Source organism: Pseudophryne corroboree, chromosome 1 (genome assembly GCF_028390025.1).
Source record: "Pseudophryne corroboree isolate aPseCor3 chromosome 1, aPseCor3.hap2, whole genome shotgun sequence".
Classification (NCBI taxonomy): Eukaryota; Metazoa; Chordata; class Amphibia; order Anura; family Myobatrachidae; genus Pseudophryne; species Pseudophryne corroboree.
In genome coordinates, this window is record NC_086444.1 from 848253050 (window position 1) to 848274688 (window position 21639).

Sequence of the window (21639 nt, forward strand, 5' to 3'; positions counted from 1 at the left end):
GATGCCCTAGGCAAGAATTTGGCTGGTGCCCCCTAGCACCGCCGCTAGTTCTTCAAGAGATGCCTGGCATGAGTCAGCTGGCAGCTCTACTAACTTCGGGCGCATTTTGTTTATGAAAATGCATCTTATTTGCATTACTATATGGCTAGAATGCACAAGCAGCTTCTACTGATTAAAATGATATGCGGCATGCCTATATTCTGTGTGCGACTGCGGCTGTATCTGCATATACGAAATGCTTCATTAGTTATTTCCAGGAATACACGCAACGTAGCATTTCGTATGCAGATACAGCCACAGTCGCACACAAAATATAGGCATGCCGCATATCATTTTAATCAGCAGAAGCTGCTGGTGCCCCTAAGCATACCAAATGCCCTAGGCATTTGCCTAGTTTGCCTATGCCTAAGGCCGGCTCTGAGTATGACAGGACACCCTACCCAGTGGCTGCAGGCAATAGGTACCGCTGGGAAAGTATAAACTAACCCCTTCAAGACCCCTCTGTGTACCTGGCAGCTGTCTGGTGTGGATCTATAAGACATCGCGCTTAGGAATGTATACTATAATTAAATAATATAACGATATAGCGAAAAAATATATATAATTTTTTTGTTTTGAAAGAATGGCTGTGAAGTGGTCTGGTGTGTAAAAAGTAATGTCACAATATTACCGATCTTCCCGACCGATGTTACGATTTTTGAGAAAAAATGTAAAAAACTGATTTTCATAAAAATGTTATTATTATTTTTTTTTTTTTTTTTTAACTAAAATCATTTTGGATAAGGTTAAATTCATGTTCTTCACCTAATTGACTCATAAAAAAACCTGACAATTTCTGAGCGGTTCTTGGGGGAAAAAATAATCAGTTAAGTGGTTAAATGCCCCCCACACAAAAATGAAGCAGAAATTCAACATTTTAAAAATGACAATAATATATGGGGTATGTAGCCATAATTAATGCTTACAAAGCAACAACAAAAAATTGTACACTCTTAGTAGTTAAGATTTTAGTTTTTATATGTGTGACTCATGTTACAACAGAATGGACATAGGAACTGAGGTCCGGACTAATTATTTTTACAATATAATTGTTATATTATACAATTAGAAGATCCTAAAGTGTACAAGTGTAAGGTAATGCACTGTGGTAACAAGAACAAAAATTACACCTACCTACTAAATGGGGTAAAATTAGGGGATTCTGTACTGGAAAAGGACTTAAGTGTCCTCATAGATAGCAAGCTAAGCAGTAGTACCCAAAGTAGGACTGCAGCAAAGAAGGCTAATAAGATATTAGCATGCATAAAACGGGGTATTGATGCTAGGGACAAGAGTATTATACTCCCGTTATATAAATCACTAGTGAGGCCACACCTTGAATACTGTGTACAATTCTGGGCACCGTACTACAAAAAGGATATCCTGGAGCTTGAAAAGGTACAGAGGAGGGCGACCAAACTAATTAAGGGCATGGAGACGATGGAATACAAGGAAAGGCTTGAAAGACTAGGCATGTTTACATTGGAAAAGCGGAGACTAAGAGGGGATATGATCAACATCTACAAATATATAAGGGGACAATACACAGAGCTTGCGCGGGACCTGTTTTTGGTTAGATCAACACAGAGGACTCGTGGACACTCGCTCAGGTTAGAGGAGAGGAGATTCCGCACAATACGGCGTAAAGGCTTTTTCACGGTAAGGACAATACGTGTTTGGAATTCCCTGCCCGAGGGAGTTGTAACGGCGGAATCTGTCAACACCTTTAAGAATGGGTTAGATAAATTCCTAATGGATAAGGATATCACGGGGTATGGTGCATAGTCATGCATTATAGTTACTATAAATAGGGATAAAATGCAACGGCTGACAGCAGCATCAGTCAGAAATTTTAGTCAAATCATCATGCATAGGAGACCACAAATAGGTTGAACTCGATGGACAATTGTCTTTTTTCAACCTCAGATACTATGTTACTAAACTTATGACTGACACACAAACAAAAACTGAATTTTAACCAAACTATACTTAAACTCAATTTTGACATGTGACTTATATTACATACAAATGTGACTCGCGTTACATTTCTGTCCCCAGTCAAAGGGCTCTGATACATATTACTCAAACCTGTAGAATCCACGTGATTTAATCAATGTAGGCCTGTTTCTCTTCCTGATTAACTGTGAAGATGTATAAAATATCTCATCTGGTGATGATGGTCAAATGAAAATCCGTTTATAACATACATGGAAATGCGCTGTTTTTGCATCCACTTCAACTACTTCCATATATGTTCAGTGTTTACACATAGAGGAAGTAGATACGCGATAAATATATCTATTTTCAAAGATCACACAATATACTACGATCTTTTAGCAGCATAAATATCCTAAAATGTTAGCGATTATGTGACCTTTAATTTTCATGTATTGTGTCCTATATTTCGTGGAATGACCAAGATATGTTCTCTTAAACCTATATGTGTAGCCAAAAATATGAGCGTTAATCCTTCATATATTACCCATGTCGGACTGGGACATGAAGGGCTCACTGGGGGAATGCAGTCTTAGGGGCCCATGTTAAGGGGTGTGGCCAGTATCCAGAGGGGTAGTGTCCAGCCACCACAGAGGCTTGGCTAACCATTAGAGAGTGCATGCCTAGATCCCTTGATAAATATATATAGCAAATACTGCTAGGGCATGCATGATTGCTGGCGCCTCCCTCTTAGCCCCTCCTACCAGACTCAGTCTAGGAAACTGTGCCCGAGGAGACGGACATACTTTGAGAGAAGGATAGACAGGGATAGTGGTGAGATTCCGAACCAGCACACCTCTCTCTGACCACCATCTCCTTTCTTTCACCCTCTCATCTTCCCCTCTCTGCTCCACACCCAGACCCACCATCACCAGACGCAATCTCGGGTCCCTCAACCCCGCTATCATGTCCTCCCTCGAGACCTTCCTCTCTCCTCTTTCCACTATGACTTGTCCCAACCAGGCAGCCTCCTTCTATAACTCTTCCCTTACTGCTGCTCTTGACTCTGTGGCCCCCCTCTCATCTGTCCCCCTCCGCCGCTTCAAACCCCAACCCTGGCACACCAAACTCACACGATTCCTACAAAAATGTTCACGGTCTGCAGAACGCTCCTGGAGGAGATCCCACTCTCTGGCGGACTTTCTCCATTTCAAGTTTATCCTCTCTTCCTATAGCTCTGCTCTTTCTCTCGCCAAGCAATCCTTTTTCCAAACACTCATCTCTTCTCAGTCCTCCAGTCCACGCCGACTCTTTGAAACTTTCAACACTCTCCTTCGCCCCCCTCCTCCTCCCCTCCCCTCCCCTCTTCCCTCACTCCCACTGACTTTGCCTCCTTCTTCATCTCCAAAATTGAGGATATTCAAAATTACATCTCCTCCCGTCACCCCCCTGCTGCCACCATCCCTCCCGTCCATCTATCCCACCCTGTCCTGCTTCCGTCCCACCTCAGACAAGGAAGTCCACTCCCTCATTTTATCCTCTCCCCCCACAACCTGCCACTTGGACCCCCTCCCCTCCCGTCTTCTCCGCTCCCTCCCCCCCACTGCCTGCTCCCACCTTGCTCACCTCTTTAACCTATCGCTCTCTACTGGCATCTTTCCCTCACCATTCAAACATGCTCTGGTGTCCCCTATTCTCAAAAAAGCCAACCTCGACCCTTCATCACTCACTAGCTACCGCCCCATCTCTCGTCTCCCTTTCGCCTCCAAACTACTTGAACGACTCGTCTACAGCCGTCTCACAAGCTACCTCTCTGACCACTCCATCCTTGATCCACTACAATCTGGCTTTCGCCCACTCCACTCCACCGAGACTGCCCTGGTGAAAGTCACCAGTGACCTGCTTTCGGCCAAATCCAAGGGCCACTTCTCTTTGCTCATCCTTCTGGACCTCTCTGCTGCCTTTGACACCGTGGATCACCCTCTCCTCCTCCGCACACTCCAAAATGTTGGCCTCTCTAGCACCGTCCTTGACTGGTTTACCTCATACCTCACTAACCGCTCCTTCTCTGTGTCTGCCTCCGGAACCACCTCACACCCTTCTATCCTTCCTGTTGGTGTCCCTCAGGGTTCTGTCCTAGGCCCCCTACTGTTCTCCCTCTACACCTCTTCCCTGGGTGCACTCATTAACTCATTTGGCCTTCAATACCACCTCTATGCTGATGACACACAACTCTACCTCTCCTCTCCTGATCTGTCCCCCTCTGTCCTCTCTCAGGTCTCCAGCTGCCTCTCTGCCATCTCCTCCTGGATGTCTGAGCGCTCTCTGAAGCTCAACATGGATAAAACTGAACTTATTATCTTTCCCCCAGCCAGAGCAACACCCCCTACAAATATCTCTATCACTGTTGACAACACTATCATCTCCCCCGTTCCCCAACTCCGCTGCCTGGGCGTCACTCTTGACTCCTCCCTCTCCTTTGCACCCTACATCCAAGCTCTGGCGCAATCATGTCGGTTCCAGCTACGCAACATTGCTCGCATCAGGCCATTTCTCTCCCAGAGTGCAACTAAACTTATCATCCACTCACTGGTCATCTCACGACTTGACTACTGCAATGTGCTCCTCACTGGCCTCACTTGCTCCCACATTGCTCCCCTCCAATCTGTCCTCAACTCTGCAGCTAGGCTCATCTTCCTCTCCCGCCGCTCCACTTCTGCCACTCCCCTTCAACAAAATCTACACTGGCTCCCATTCCCCTACAGAATCCTCTTCAAACTCCTCACCCTCACATACAAGGCCATCTCTAATTCCACTGCTCCCTACATCTCCAACCTCCTCTCCCTTCATACTCCCTCCTGCCCACTACGGTCGGCTGATGACCGTCGCCTCTCCTCTGCCTTGGTCACTGCTTCCCATGCACGAGTACAGGATTTTACCCGTGCTGCACCCCTTCAGTGGAATGCGCTCCCCCGCTCCATTAGACTCTCCCCGACCTTGCAAAGCTTCAAACGGGCATTGAAAACCCACCTATTTATCAAAGCGTACCCCTCCAATAAATAACCTAGTCCTTAGGCTGCTCCTCCATCCCCCTGCCCCATGCCTTGGACATCTCTGCTTTGCTCGCATACCACCATCAGGCTTCTACCTGCTTGCTTGTACCTCATGTCATCTGTCTGTTGCCCCTCCCCACTAGATTGTTAGCTCTTCAGAGCAGGACCCTCTTTCCTCTTGTCTAAACCCTCTTCTTGACACATTTCACTCAGCGACCATCTTTACCTGCTTTCTCTCCTGCTGGTAAAGGCTCATCTCTATCTATGGCCGCCAGCCCCAAGTAGTACAATGATTACTCCTTCGCTACTTACATCTAAGCTGTATTATGTTTTGAGAACTGTGTTGCTCTTTGTTACCTGCACTCCATTTTTGTTATTTATTTACTGTTATGCTAAGTTTTGTCTCCCTGTACTGTCCTTTGTACGGCGCTGCGAAACACTTGTGGCGCCCTATAAATAAAATGTAATAATAATAATAATAACAAGAGGAAAGCCATGCCAACCAAACTTGAAACAGGAACAGCAACAACTGAACCAAACAACAATACTTAACCAAGTAACAGTGCACGAAGCACCGGGCGAGCACCCAGTATCCTCTACGGACTACGAGAAAAGGATTTACCAGTAGGTAATTAAAATCCTATTTTCTCTTACATCCTAGAGGATACTGGGGTTCCATTTAGTACCATGGGGAAGTACCAAAGCGCCCAAACCGGGTGGGAGAGTGCTGAGGTTCCTGCAGAACTGATTGACCAAAATTAAGGTCTTCAGAGGCCAAGGTATCAAACTTGTAAAACTTAGCAAACGTGTTCGAACCTGACAAAGTAGCTGCTTGACAGAGCTGTAAAGCCGAGACACCCCGGGCAGCCGCCCAAGAAGAACCCATGGACCGAGTCGAGTGGGCCTGAACAGAAATTCCACTGCAGTATATTTTCTGTTCTCACACCAAGAGAAGTATTTCTTCCAAATCTGGTGGTAATATTTAGACGTTACCCCCTTCCAGACTTGGATCATAATCGGGATAACTCAGTCGTTCAACTTCCATGCCGTCAAACGTAGCCGTGGTAAGTCTTGACAGACGAACGGGCCCTGTTGCAGAAGATCCTCGCGAAGAGGTAGAGGCCACGGATCTTCGAGGCGCATCTCCAGGAGGTCCGCGTACCAGGACCTTCTTGGCCAGTCCGGAGCAATGAGAAATGCCTGAACCTTTTCCCTTTTTATTCTTTTCAGCATCCTTGGGATTAGAGGAAGTGAAGGAAACACGTACACCGTCTGATAGACCCATGGAGTCGTCAGAGTGTTCCACCGCCACTGCCTGTGGGTCTCTCGACCTGAAACAATACCGCCTGAGCTTCTTGTTGAGACGAGAGGCCATCATGTCAATCTGTGGATATCCCCATCGACTTGTCAAGCACCTAAATACTTCCGGGTGAAGGCCCCACTCGCCCGGGTGCAGGTCGTGTATGCTGAAGAAGTCTGCCGTCACATTGTCCGACTGGACCTGAATGGCCCGATCATGAAGAAGATATGAGGCCTGCAGAAGGGCATTGTATATGGCCCTGAGTTCCAGAATGTTGATTGGAAGGACGACTTCCTGACTTGACCATCTTTCTTGAAACTGCACCCCCTGGGTGACTGCTCCCCAACCGCTGAGGCTTGCGTCCGTGGTTAGCAGAATCCAATTTTGAATCCCGAACCGTCATTCTTCGAGCAGATGAGAAGTGTGTAGCCACCACAGAAGGGAGATCCTGGCCTTTGGCGACAGACGGATCCTCTGGTGCATGTGAAGATGCGATTTGGACCATTTGTCCAACAGATCGAGTTGGAAGGGTCGTGCATGAAACCTCCCGTACTGAAGAGCCTCGTAAGAGGCCACCATTTTCCCCAGAAGGCGAATGCACAGGTGCACCGATATCCGGGTTGGCTTCAGGACATCCCGGACCATCGACTGGATTACCAATGCTTATTCCATCGGAATAAAAACTTTCTGCGACTGTGTGTCCAGTATCATTCCCAGAAATGGGAGCCTCCAAGTTGGCTCTAAGTGAGACTTCGGAAGATTTAGAATCTAGCTGTGATCCGGGAGTAGTCTGGTTGTGAGGCCAATGCTGTGCAACAACTACTCCCTGGACGGAGCCTTTATCAAAAGATCATCCAGGTATGGAATAATGTTCACTCACAGCCGGCAATGCAGAAACATCATCTCTGCCATCACCCTGGTGAACACCCTCGGTGCCGTAGAAAGACCAAAGGGTAGGGCCTTGTGCTGGTAGTGACAGTCCTGTAGTGCAAACTGTAGATAAGCCTGATGAGGCGGCCAGATCGGAATGTGAAGGTACGCATCCTTGATGTCCAGAGACACTAGGAATTCCCCTTCCTCCAAACCTGAGATCACTGCTCTCAGAGACTCCATCTTGAATTTGAACACCCGTAAGTACGGGTTTAATGATTTGAGATTCAGATTCGACCTTACCGAACCATCTGGTTTCGGTACCACAAATAAGTTGGAATAATATCCCTTGTTTTGGAGATTAGGTGTAACAATTACCTGCATTTGTATCAGTTTTTGAATAGCATCCTGTAAGGTTATACTTGCCTCCTGTGAAACTGGTAAGCCTGATTTGAAGACTCTGTGAGGTGGGAGCTCCTGAAACTCCAGTCTGTAACCCTGGGAAATGAGATCTATGACCCAGGGATCCTGGCATGATGTTGTCCAGATGTGACTGAAATGTTTTAGTCGGGCTCCCACCTGCCAGCCTTCCAGGCATTGCGGTCCACCGTCATGCTGAAGGCTTTGAGGAAGCAGAGCTGGAGCTCTGTTACTGAGAACCGGCAGTTGCTGGTCTACGTGGTTTACCTCTACGCCACTGTTAGCTGTAGAAGATTCTCTGGCTTTGCCCTTAAACTGGGCAGTCCAAAAGGACTGTAGAGTAGGTCTTGAATAGGTCTTCCTTGTTGGGGGAGCTGCAGAAGGAAGATATGTGGACTTACCCACAGTAGCTTTGGAGATCAATTTGTCTAGTTCGTCTCCAAATAAGGCCTCGTCTGTGAAGGGTAGGCCTGCCACGCCTTTCCTGGAGTCTGTGTCCGCAGTCCACTGTTGTAACCATAAGCCCCTGCGTGCTGACACTGACATAGCCGTGGCGCATGCATTAAGCATACCCACTTAATTTATGGCTTCCACCATAAAGTTCGCAGAGTCCTGTATATGTTGCAGGAGTAAAACAATCTTACCCCTAGGTAAGGAATCCAACCCCTCAATTAGGTTACCTGACCACCTAGCAACGGCTTTAGGTAGTCATTTCGAGTTGTTCGCTCGCTGCCGTTTTTAGCAGAATAGCAATCAGGCTTAAAACCGGCAGTTATGCGTATGCGTATGGGCCGCAGGGCGCACGCGCTAAGTAATTTCACACAAAACTATGTAATTTTACACAGGGCCGAGCGACGCTTTTCAGTCGCTCTGCTGATCGGTGAGTGATTGACAGGAAGTGGGTGTTTCTGGGTGGTAACTGAGCCTTTTCTGGGAGTGTGCTAAAAAAACGCAGGCGTGACGGTTAAAAACGCAGGCGTGCCTGGGGAAACGGGGGAGTGGCTGGCCGAACGCAGGGCGTGTTTGTGACGACAAACCAGGAACCAAACAGTCTGCAGTGAATGCACTCTAGGAGTAGGTCTGTAGCTACTCAGAAACTGCAGGGAAATATTTAATAGCAGAACTGCTAACCTTTCGTTAGCAATTCTGCTAAGCTAAGATACACTCCCAGAGGGAGGCAGCCTAGCGTTTGCACTGCTGCTAAAAGCAGCTAGCGAGCGAACAACTCGGAATGAGGGCCTTAGTAATCCACGCACAGGCTATAGTGGGTCTTTGGGCCACCACAGCAGCTGTGTACAAGTCTCAATTTTACGATCAGCCATGCCTTTCAGGGAGGCTGCACCAGGGACAGGTAATACTATTTTCCGTGACAACCTGGACACTGATGCATCCACTATCGGTGGATTTTCCCATTTTTTCCTATCCTCCGGAGGAAAAGATGAGAGCAACCTTTTAGGGATTTGAAATGTCTTACCAAGATTAACCCACAATTCTTCAAACAGGGTATTCAATTCCTTTGACACAGGAAAAGTGACTGAGGATTTCTTCAGTACATTAAAGTAAGATTCCACACACTCCTCTGCCACTTTATTAGGAATCTGCAGAACGTCTCTGATAGCTTCTATAAGAGCCTCTATTCCCTGCCACAGAGCAGCGTCCGTCCCCACCCCTTCTGAATCCACCTCCCCCTCCTCCAAGTCTGACCCCTTTGCGGCAGATTCGGACTACAGAATATGTGCCAGAGATCGATTCTGTGGACAAATGGGAGGGGACTGAGATGCTTGTTTGGGGACTGAGTCTCTATTCATAATCTCATCCACAGACTGTCTTAAGTATTGCGTCTTTTTTTCATTGTGGGACAATTTATTAGATATATTGGAAATCCTACCTTTAATGGAATCCAGCCACGCTGGTTCAGCCCCGCTAGCCTGAGAAGGTGCACTACACTGAGTACATAGTAGTGAGCTCCCTGGGGAAGAGTAACACTCCGCCATACACGAAACGCACTCTTTGCCTGACATATTGTAAATGTGACAGCACACACATACAGGAAAGGTTAAAAGCACAATTAACCCACAACGAGCCCTTCCAGGGAGAGAGAGAGTATTTTGGAGCCAGCCCATAGTGCCCTTATCACTAATGCCAAACTTAGCCGGGTCGCAGACTAAGTACCCAGATTGTGGACTTAGTACACTAATATCGCTCCCCAACCTGCTATGACCCTCTGGTACCGCTGAGGTAATCTGGAGTCACACCGGAGGAGCTGCGCGTCCCTGTCAGTCAGCGCCTGTGTCCACTGCAGAGGGAAAATGGTGCTGGTGAGCTGCTGGATCCTCTCATAGTGAAGCCCCGCCCCTTCAATGGCGCGCGGTCTTCCTGCTTTTTTTATACTGGCTGAGGTAAATTTTGTGCTTAAAATGAAGCAAATCCATTTTAAGGCTGTGTTTGCCAGTGTGGGTACTGTGTACAGTGTACTGAGACGCAGCTGTGTACTGAATCTGGAGAAGCAATCCGCCCCGGTTAGAAGCCGTGTGTCTCTGCACCCTTATGCCGCCACAATGGCTGGCGACCCACTAACCAGGACGCCAGCTTAGTACTCACCACTCTTCTTTCTTCTGGCTCTGTTAGGGGTGGCGGCATGCTGTGGGAATGTGCGCTCGCCGTGGTGGGGCTTGCGAATAATTCCCGCAGGAGCTAGTGTCCTGTCAGCAGGGAACGGGACCATTAACCCTTCAAGAGGTTGGGCCAGAGTTGAAGATAAATTTAATGAACAAGAGGACTAGTAGAGCCACTAACAAAGTATGACTTCTAAATCATACAGGGTATGGAACCTGTGTCAGGAATGTTGGCTCTTAGCACAAAGAACCAGCTGAATGAAATTCCTTCAGGTATGGTCAGAAATAAATGTAAGTACTTTAACCCGTTCACTACCAATTACATTGTCCTTTTTCCTGGTATCTTCATATGACAGTGAGCAGTTATGCCCGAGAAGTACAAAAGACAAGTAGATACTGACATGTCTATTTAGAATCTGCCATATCCCACAATTAGGCAGCCAATAACAAATTCTACATCACCTGCTCCTATTGTATTACTGAATGTTTGATGTCCTGATCATCAACACTTATCGATTTTCACTGATACATCTGTAAATGTATATTTTTTGTTTGTTTGTACTTTTATTATCGATATTATTGTTAAAGTGAAAGTGTTTTAAGTTTAAGTTCATGCACAGTATACTAGGTATGGCCATCAACCATCGATGATATGCAACCATTGATGGTCTATGACAGAGGGGTAACCCCTTGTGTGGAAGAACATGCTTTCAATGTACTTTGATTTCCCCCCATATAATACTGCACACCCCCACACAGCAAATCTGAAGCTGGAAGACCGACTGAGCCACAACCTACTAATATCAGTTGCGGCTGAAACCACTGTACAACAGTCCTCCAGCCCATCAATGTCATGAGCAGCATGAGATGGCTCCCAGCTTTATTGTATAGTGCACCTCCCTTTTTAGTATACAGGTAGAGTTTTACAAATATATTAAACAAGCCTGTTATGCTGGTTCTTAAAAAACTTCAGCATAGAATAAAAAAATCCTGATTTCTTCACATTTCAGCATTTGCTATGATTGCATCAAATATATTATCATTATCTTTTCTTACTGGATTGAATGGATGAATTTACGTACATGAATGAAGAAATGTGATGGTGGAAATAGCACTATGGAACACAATGGATCTCATTTGCCAACACTGTGTAATGTAACACAAAAAGCACACACTTGTTTCATGGTCTATCCCAGTGGTTTTCAAACTTTTTTGAATCGCAGCGCCCTAGAGTATAAGAATTTTTTTCACGGCACCCCTAGGCCAAAAGATTCTTATTGAGAAATTTAGAAGGAAATATTACATTAGGTAAATTGTGTTTATATGTCATCCTTAGGCTCAGTTGTGTGGTGAGGGACAGGATTTGCTTCTGTTTGTCCACATATTTTATGATTGGCAGCCACCAGCGCTACATATTACATTGACTATAAATAATTTTAATTGGTCCTGGACCACCAACCCAGGGCACCCCTGCAAGTGTCTTGAAGCATCCCAGGGTGCCACGGCACACAGTTTGAGAACTGGTGTAACCGGTTATAAACACACAAAAAGATATTGCTGATTGGCTGCTTAAGGCAATATTAACAACCCTGTGTGTGTGGTGCAATTTGATTTTTATATTTATATGGTCTATTTTTCCACATGGGTTTTCTAAACTTTTCATTTGTTGGCTCCCAAAACATTACCAACTTTCCAGCAAAGAGGCACATTAACCTCTGTGTTCACAAATGCAGAATATCAGTTTGTAATAAGGATTCACAACGTTTCTGTGTAACAGACAGATGGTGCCCCAACTCAGGGCTGTATAAAGCTGAATTAGGATGCAGGATTCCGTAACTCTCCTGCAGCTTTACCTCATTCCTCCACCTTTGCTGCTTATTTTGCAATTTGGTCCCAAAACTTAAACACACCATGCCTATAATACTGTATGTTCATTCTCTCTGCTTCGTTTTTTTTGTTTTTTTGTGATACCATGGCATGTTATATTTTTCATATCATTCTACAGAACACGTGTCATTTATGAAAGATTAAGGGGAGTGTGTGATTGCTTACCTTTAGTAACATCTGTGAGAAAAAGAATGTTCCCAGTGGAGCATCCAATTATTTCAGCAATTTTTCTGTAGCTCTCACTTTCTAACTTGGAACCAATGGTGGTATCAAAATGCCCATGAAAGAACTGAAAAATACATTTGAATATTGAAATCTATTTACAGAAAAACAATAAATACTGTTGGATAACAACACTGCAATCACATGGTGTGCTGCATGCCTACATATTTACTAAATTTACCAGGTGTGTGATAAGAGTAAGACTTATAATCCACATTAAGGTTGTTACTGATGTTTATTTGCTTATTACACCGTGCAGAAGGTGAGCCTTGGAATATAAAGAAGGTTACTACAGGAGAGCACATAGGGGTAAATGTACCAAACTTTCTAAAGAGTATAGGTGACAGGGGCGTATCTAGAGAGGAGGGGACCCGTGTGTAGTCTCCGGGTGTGGGCCCCCTACTCTCCCGTCACTGCAGCAGCGCTATTAGCGCTCTATCTGAGCACTATAAACTCTGGCAGTGCCAAAGTCTACAGCGCATGCGCAAGTCTCCGAAAAAATGGCGCGGCGGCCATTTTTTCAGAGACATGCGCTGTAGACTCTGGCACTGTGCCAGAGTTTCTAGCGCTCAGACAGAGCACTAACAGCACTGCTGCGGCTGCCGGCTATGGTGACGGGAGAGGAGGGGGCCCATGCACGGACACCAGAAGGTAAGTATATAGAAGAAATGAGTGCCGTGTGTGCAGTGTGGGGCCCCTCTAGACCCAGGGACCTGTGTGCACCGCACACACTGTACCCATTATAGATACGCCAGTGATAGGTGATGAAGTTGCCCAAAGCATCTAGATTCTAACTATCATTTTATAGAATGTACTAGAGATCGTAAGAAGCGTATTGGTTTATATGGGCAACTTCTCCTCTTTTGAAGGTCTGATTCATCTCCCCCATAGTGTCTCTGATCTGTAATAATCTATAGGCACAAACATTTGTAAACTAGACATACATGGAACCTGGCTGCTCAAAACACTTGGTCCATTGATGTTTAGGTAGTTAAATGTTAACCTGAAAATATTTCAAGATCCAGAGAGCTAGGGAATACCAGGTTGTGAGGACAAGAGCTAGACAAGCTGACGCAGTATGTCGTGGCAGCGTTTAGCCTCTCCTTGGCATTACACAAATCCCCTATTACAGTTTAGTAACACATGGAGGAAAGCACAATAGGCATGTTAAGGAGGGTACACATGGGGAAATGTGTGCTGAGCAATCAGAGAACGCTCAGCACACATCTCTCCCCTACCTCAGCGCGATGTGTGCTGAGCGAGGGGGGGAGGTGAACGCTCATTTCACCCAGTGGATCTATTTAGATTTGGCATGCATGTATGCTAAATCTAGAGCCGGCAATAGCTACACGGAGTGATGTGTGCTTAATTTCTAAGCAATCTAGTCAGATTGCTTAGAAATTAAGTAAAAATCACTGTGTGTGTACCCCCCTTTAGGCAATGTATCATTACTTAAGTGACACAATAGCAGTAGCAGTGAGATAAGAGAGAACAGTCACCTATACAGGATAGTTCTTGAACTAAGAGCTGTATTTATCAGCTGTTATACGTGTGTGTGTGCTCTATATATTTTTTATGCGTAAAAAAACCCTCGATACAAAGGGCAAATAGTATGTAAATACATTTGGTATCACCTTTCTTTTCTATTTGTGCACATACCCTGGCACACACTGCTTTGTCTGCTCTGACTGAATGTTTGCATTAGAATTGTTGCTCATACATCTGCTATAAGGGTCTATTTACTGGATAGAGATAAAGTTGCTGGAGATAAAGTAGCAGCCAATCGGCCCCTAATTGTAATTTTTCAAACCCAGCCTGTGACATGTCAGTTAGGAGACGATTGGCTGGTACTTTATCTCCAGTGACTTTATCTCCATTCAAGGCTTAGTAAATAGACCCCATAGTCTTCTATTTCTTATACAAATGTATGTTTCGTATCAGTGCACTGTTTACATTTCTGATACAATGATTTTGCAGACATAATGAATCCATGGCTTTATGCAGCCTAATCAAAGGTTGTTAAGTCCCAAATACTGAATGAATGCAAATGGTTTAGCGTCTCTGTAGTTGTGATGCAACAAACAAGAAATGAAACATTACATGGATTTTTTTTAACCACTTGACTGACATGTGATTCGACCAGAGACAAGAGTACGTTACCTGGCCAGGTCGCATCACACGTGACGCCCTGCCCCACTGTTTACCTGGCTTGTAGATTAGGGGATTTGTTGTGCATCTCCCTGGCTCCCTGGACACACTGCAGTGATGTGGTAGTCTCTGACCGCTGACATCACTGCCAGAATCGCGCCCCAGAATGTTGTGCGACCACCATTCTGGAGTGCATGCACCAGGGATCACAGCGCAGGGAAGGGAACTTAGGGGCAGATGTATTAACCTGGAGAAGGGATAAAGAAGTGATAAAGCAGTGATATGTGCAAGGTGATAAACGCGCCAGCCAATCAGCTTCTAACTGTTCATTTACACACTGGAACTGATTGGCTGGTGCGTTTATCACCTTGCACATATCACTGGTTTATCACTTCCTTATGCATTCTCCAGGTTAATACATCTGCCCCTTAGTTCCTCCCCCAGCACAACTTGGCTGTGCTCTGCATGAGTGTGAGTGTTTGTGTGCGTGTGCGTGTGTGTGTGTGTGTGTGTGTGTGGGGGGGGGGGGGTATATGCCAAAGGGGGTGTGTGGGGGGGGGGGGGGTATATGCCAAAGGGTGTGTGGGGGGGGTGAGGAGGGATAAAATAAATATAAATAATGCTGAAGGGGGTAAATAATAATAATAAAAATAATTGGTCACAGGGTAGGTGGAGGGAGGCTACAAAAAGGGGCTTTTTTACCATGGGGGCGGTTGTTAAAAAAAACATGGAATTTTTATTACTACGAAGGGTGTAGCGGGGGTACTGTTATTAGTATTTAAGACCACTGAGGGGTCTATCGCTAATGGGGGTGGGGGTGGGGCGTAAATAAGAGGATTTTGATACTTACCGATAAATCCATGTCTCTAAATCCACTCAGGGACACTGAAGAACTAGACAGCTGGGGGTGTGAAGGATACAGACCGGAGGTAGCACAATGTAGTAAAAAAATTATGCACAGCTGGCTCCTTCCCTTTCACGTCCCCCCCCTCCATAATTCCTCCAGTTTGAAAAATTGACAAAGAGAAGAAGGAACATGAAAGATCAAGGCCATACGAGAAGAAACCAACCATACTATCACGTCAAATAGCAACCAAGAAACATTAACACAATAACCAAACTGCTTGAACTAAATTTTACAAGAACACACAGGCTGACAGCACCGAGGAGGGCGTCCAGTGTCCCCAAGTGGATTCAGAGAAATGGATTTATCGGTAAGTATCAATATACTATTTTCTCTATCATCCACTAGGGGACACTGGAGAACCAGACAGCTGGGGACACCCCAAAGATACTCCTATGGGCGGGAGTGCTATCCGAAGCCTGAAGAACCAAATGTCCAATATTTGCATCTCTAGATGCAAACGTATCAAACTTGTAGAAATGAGTGAACGTATGTGCCTATGTCCACGTTCCAGCTCTGCAAAGTTGGGTAGTGGAAGCTCCTCTAGCCACACCCCATGAAGCTCCTACTGATCTGGTGGTATGAGCACCTACCCAAAAAGGAACTCTCTTTCCACAAGAAATATATACCTGTTTGATGGTTAGTCGTATCCATCTAGCCAAGGTTTGTTTTGAAGCTGGCCAACCCCTCCTGGGTCCATCATACAGTACAAACAAAGTGTCAGACTTCCTAATAGAATCCGTAGCATGTACATAGACCCATAAGGCTCTGACCACATCCAAGGACAAGTCCCCCTCAGACAATCTTTGGAAGGAGGGAACCACAATCGGCTGGTTTATGTGGAAACCCGAAACCACCTTAGGTAAAAACTCTGCTTTTGTATGGAGCTCCGCTCTGTCTTCATGAAAAACTAGGAAAGGACTTTTACATGACAGGGTACCTAACTCTCAGAACCTTGCTGATGCTAAAGCTAGGAGCAGGACTGCTTTCAGATCATATATTTTAAATCCGCCTTTTCCAAAGGCTTGAAAACGGCCGATCTCAATAATTCTAACACCAAATTTAGATCCCACGGGGCCATGGGAGGACGAAAAGGTGGTTGTATTATCAACACACCTTGTAAAAATGTCTGGACCTCCTGCAAGGACGCCAGACTTTGCAGGAAAAGAATCTAGAGGGCCGAGATCTGTACCTTCAAGGATCCCAGTCTCAAACTACCATCCAAACCATTTTGGAGAAACCTCAACAGTCTAGGAAGGCAGAACTCTCTGGGGTTCCAACCCCTAGGCTGGCACCAGTCCATGTACTTCTTCCAGATTCTGTAGTAATGTGCCGCAGTGACTGGTTTACTTGCTGCTAACATGGTAGGAATAGCTGATTTCGGGATAGCCCTGTCTCTTAGTATCCTGGTCTCAAGAACCACGCTGTCAAACATAGACAGTTCGGATCTGGGTGAAGGAATGGGCCTTGTGATAGCAGGTCCTCCCTCTGCAGCAGTTTCCAAGGCTCTTCTGCCAGGAGTCCCCTGAGGTCCAAGTACTAACTTCTGCGAGGCCAGTCTGGTGCTATTAAAATCACCCACGCTCTTTCCCATTTCAACACTCTCGGTAACATAGGAAACAGTAGGAAGATATACACCAGAACATATGTCCAGGGAATCATCAGCGCGTCCACTACCTCTGCTGCTGGATCCCGCATCCTGGCCACATATCTTGGCAGCTGATGGTTGTTTCGAGAGGACATTAGGTCTATCTGCGGTAGAGCCCACCTTCGTAGACACCACTCCCCTGGATGCCTATCTTGACAACTGAGGTAGTCTGCTTCCCAATTGTCCATTCCTGGAATGAAGACTGCCGACAGGATTATGTTGCACTTTTCTGTCCAAGACAGAATCTTTGTGGCCTCTTTTAAAGTCATGCGGCTTCTTGTTCCTCCCTGACGATTTATGTAAGCTGTTGCCGTCACATTGTCTGACTGCACTCTCACGTGCTGAGCCCATACTAGGTTTTCCTCCAGAAGAAGTGCATTGTAAATGGCCCTTAGCTCCAGCACATTTATTGGAAGACTGCTCTCCTGTGGTGACCATCTTTCCTGAAACTGATGGTTGTCCAGTACTGCTCCCCATCCTGAGACTGGCATCTGTTGTCAAAATTTTTCAATCTCAGATTCCAAACATCTTTCCTGCCGCTAGGTTCTTATGCACCGACCACCAAATTAACGAGGTCCTGGCCTGGGGCGACAAGCAAATCCTTCAGTGAAAAAGTAAATGCATGCCTACCTCCTGAGCAATCAGATTCAGCTGAAAGGGTCTTGAATGTAGTCTGCCGCATTGGATTGCTTCGAAGGATGCTACCATCTTTCCTAGAAGCCGTACACAAAGATGCAGAGAGACCGTCTGGTGTTGTAGAACCTGACGTACCATTTCCTTGATGTCTCGAATCTTGTCTTCTGGGAGAAACACCTTCAGATGTATTGTATCTAAAATGAGACCCAGGAATTGAATCCTCTGTGTCGGTTGCAGATTGGATTTTTTTAAATTCATGATCCAGCCGTGTTGAATCAGAAACCGATGAGTGATCTGAGCATCCCGGATCAACTGGTCCTGAGAGGGGGCCTTGATAAGAAGGTCGTCTAGATACGGTACTGTCGTTACCCCTAACAATCTCAATTTTGCAACAATGACTGCCATGATCTTTGTGAAGACTCTAGGGGCTGATGATAGGCCAAACAAATTGGTAATGAGTCTTGCCCACTGCAAACCGTAAACAGGCTTGGTGCGGGGTCCAAATTGGGACATGGAGGTACACATCCTTTATGTCCATCGACATCATGAACTCCCGTTGCTCCAGACCCGCAATAACTGACTGTATTGATTCCATCTTGAATCTGTAAACCGTCAGGAATTGATTTACCACCTTTAAATTGAGGATTGGCCTACCAGACCCATCCGGTTTTGGCTCTACAAAAAGCTTTGAATAAAATCCCGTTCCTCTTTGAGAAGTCGGGACAGGCATAATCACTTCTGTCTGAAGTAACTTTTGAATAGAAGTGTCTAATGCCATCGCACTTTGAGGGCACAGAGGAACGCCTGTTGTAAAGAACTGACTGTGAGGTCGGTTCAGAAAATCTATTTTGTATCCCTGGGAAATAATATTGTTGATCCAGACTTCTGGTGAGGTTTCAGCCCAGGTGTCCTGAAACCTTTCAAACCGTGCGCCCACCATAGGAGACCCAAGGTGAGCTGGGAGACCATCATGCCTGCAGGTTTAGAGTAGTGTTTTTGGGCTGTGGACTGGGAATGGCCTCTGCCTCTGTTTCCACGAGCTTGACCCCCAAAACCTCTTCCTCTGGCTCAAAAAGTTTGAGACCTAAATGAACTGAACCCCGGACCAGAGTAATTTATTCTGACCTGTGGCGTAGTTCTAGGATACATGGTAGGCACAAAAGTAGATTTTCCCGCTGTTGCTTGTGAAATCCACTTGTCTAATTCCGGACCAAATAAAGCCTCTCCTACAAAAGGGATCGCCTCCACTGCCTTCTTGGAATCTGTGTCCACTTACCATTCTCTGCGCCAAAGAATCCTTCTCGCTGATATAGCCGAAGCCGAGATGCTATCCTGCTAGCATCCCTTGTAGCTTGGCAAATGTATGGGCGGACTCCCGGATATGCTCCGCTAGTCGAACTCTCTCTTCATGGCTGTTATCTTCTGCCACTGCCTGAACAATTTGACCAGCCCATGCTACAAAAGCCTTATTTACTCAAGCACTGATAATCGTAGGTCTTTGTGATGCTCCTGCCGCCACAAAGATCGACTTTAGTGCCGTATCCAACTTACGATCTACAAACAAAAAATGAGACAGCGCTACCCACCTTGGTTTTGAGATTTAAGTTTATCTTTTTATACTTTACATACACAAAGATGACAAAAAATAAATATAATAAATATAAACAAAAAGATACCGGCCAGTATCACACTAATATGATTAATCTAATTAAAATATAATCATAAAATACAATTCTTCATACATAAAATTGCCCTAGCGAATTAATGACAAGATTATATATAACTCTGGACTTTATAATGAAGAGTGCTATACTAACAGTCCCGGCAATTAGCACAATGATTTACTATGCCCCAATGAGCAAGCATATATCCCCTTATCCGAGCAGCCTTTCAATCATCCATATATGGCAAGGTTAGTATTATTATGTAGCCACACAAGATTCTCTCAGCTCAGATAGAAGAAGCAGACTTTAAAGAATAATGTCCTGTAAGACTTGCAAGAATTGACAGCCAATTGCCAGTGATAGAAGCAGAATTAGTAGATTAGGTTAGCCCTTGTTTTGCATTGATCCAGGATTAGAGCACATTTTGCCAAAGCACTCAACATAGATGTTATCCTTTCTGGCTGCACAAGCTAGCAGCATATGATTCAAAGGGTCACCAAAGCTTCATAGCACTCTTAACCCTGTGCACTGGGGTATGAGTGATAACAGTTCACCGGTCGGTAAATGCAAGTTGTGAGCCACACACCCGGTATTGCAAGGGGTGAGAGACTTTCTCTTAACTCACAGTACTTGTCTTTATCCCTCTCAAACGCGTTTCTCCGCCTCAGGGTCCGTTTTCAGCCGCTTCATCAGTGTCCGATGTGTCTGCTTGTCTCATTGAAACTTTAAATACCGGACTCGCCGGTTCGCGCATGCGCATAGCGCTCGCGGTTCAAGCCTCACTTTCAACGGAAAGTACTGAGCATGTGCGGCCAGCGTGTTCACTATCCAAGTATCCTTTTCATTAAATCGAACCTCCTGCGCATTCTAATAGTAATACCATTGTGCATATATTATCTAAAACCATATAGATAAGGTCAAACATAATTTTCTACCTTAATAATCAGACAACACATCTAAAAAAGAAAAATACATATATAAATAATAACAATAATCGCACTCTAGCAATATTAATCGTCATCATTATTAAAACCCTATCATCAATATATTATTATCAACCTTAATTTCCTATATATACAAACATACATACACACATACATACACATGCATACATGTATGTATCCATTTAGTTCAAACACCAGCATTGTCAAGCAAATTAATCCTAAACTGATGCCATCTAGTGGCCAATCTTTATATGGTCATCACCTAATAACCCATATATATGTATATCTCAGTCACCACTACAGAGTTCCCAAAATCTCCCCTAAATAATCGCAATATCGGACCAGTTCACATTATCAATCCTCCCAATATATTATGCAATATCCATCTTTTTATATTCTATTAATTAAATCCCAATATAGATATTGTTAATTTCTCTTCCTGGGTACCTAGACATCTATCCATTAAATTTCAACATAGTATCTCTACCTCGTACGACCCCAAATATATACTGTATCCATATAACGTCATCAAGAAAATATGTCCCTTTTAATGTTAGATGAAGTCCTTAAACCTCAATTAGATCCAAAGGGAATAACAATTTTTAGGAAGGCAGATAATCTGCGTTCCATTTTGGTCCCTAGTCATTTTGAAAGATCAAAAACATTAAAATCAGAAAAAATGTGGTTACCAGAAAAACCAGTAGGTTTCCACAAATGTGGTAGGTCCAGCTGCTGGTCTTGTAAAAACATACCTAGAAAAAGTGTTTCGTTTATATCCTCGAATACTGGGGAAGAATTCCTGATAAAGGAATTCTTAAATTGTAATTCCACATATATTATTTATGTGATCACCTGCGTATGTGGGAAACAATATATTGGAAGGACCACACGAACTATGCATATTCGGTACATGGAACATAGACGTAATGTATCTAAAGGCGCACGGCACCCACTGTCCAGTCATATAGCACAATGCCAGAATTAAAAATTTGAAAGCAGCACAATGGTAGCTATTGAACAGATAAAGAACACAATACGTGGAGGAGATCGTTATAACCTTCTCTGTAGAAGGGAAGCATTTTGGATATATAAAATGGACACGTTGGTGCCGGGTGGTCTTAATGATACGGTGGAACTGAATGGAATTTAATGGATTATTTGTATATATTCTTTCTTGACAGTGATCATTTTTCGCCTAAGAGGTGTATGAGGTACTATAAGTAAATGGTTGGCTCCAATTAGGGGTTAAGATAAATCATTAATAACTTAGTTTTGGTGACGTTATATGGATACAGTATATATTTGGGGTCGTACGAGGTAGAGATACTATGTTGAAATTTAATGGATAGATGTC

The 21639-nt window shown here is 44.7% G+C and overlaps 1 protein-coding gene across 2 annotated transcripts in view; it reads right to left on the minus strand.

Moving 5' to 3' along the window:
* ENOPH1 (enolase-phosphatase 1) overlaps window positions 1–21639 on the minus strand; it is an 81261-nt gene that overhangs the window by 7099 nt on the left and 52523 nt on the right. For both annotated transcript variants that reach the window (XM_063919945.1, XM_063919946.1), the window contains exon 5: window positions 12285–12408. In XM_063919945.1, coding sequence (XP_063776015.1) covers window positions 12285–12408 — 124 coding nt within the window. The remainder of the gene's footprint in view (window positions 1–12284; window positions 12409–21639) is intronic.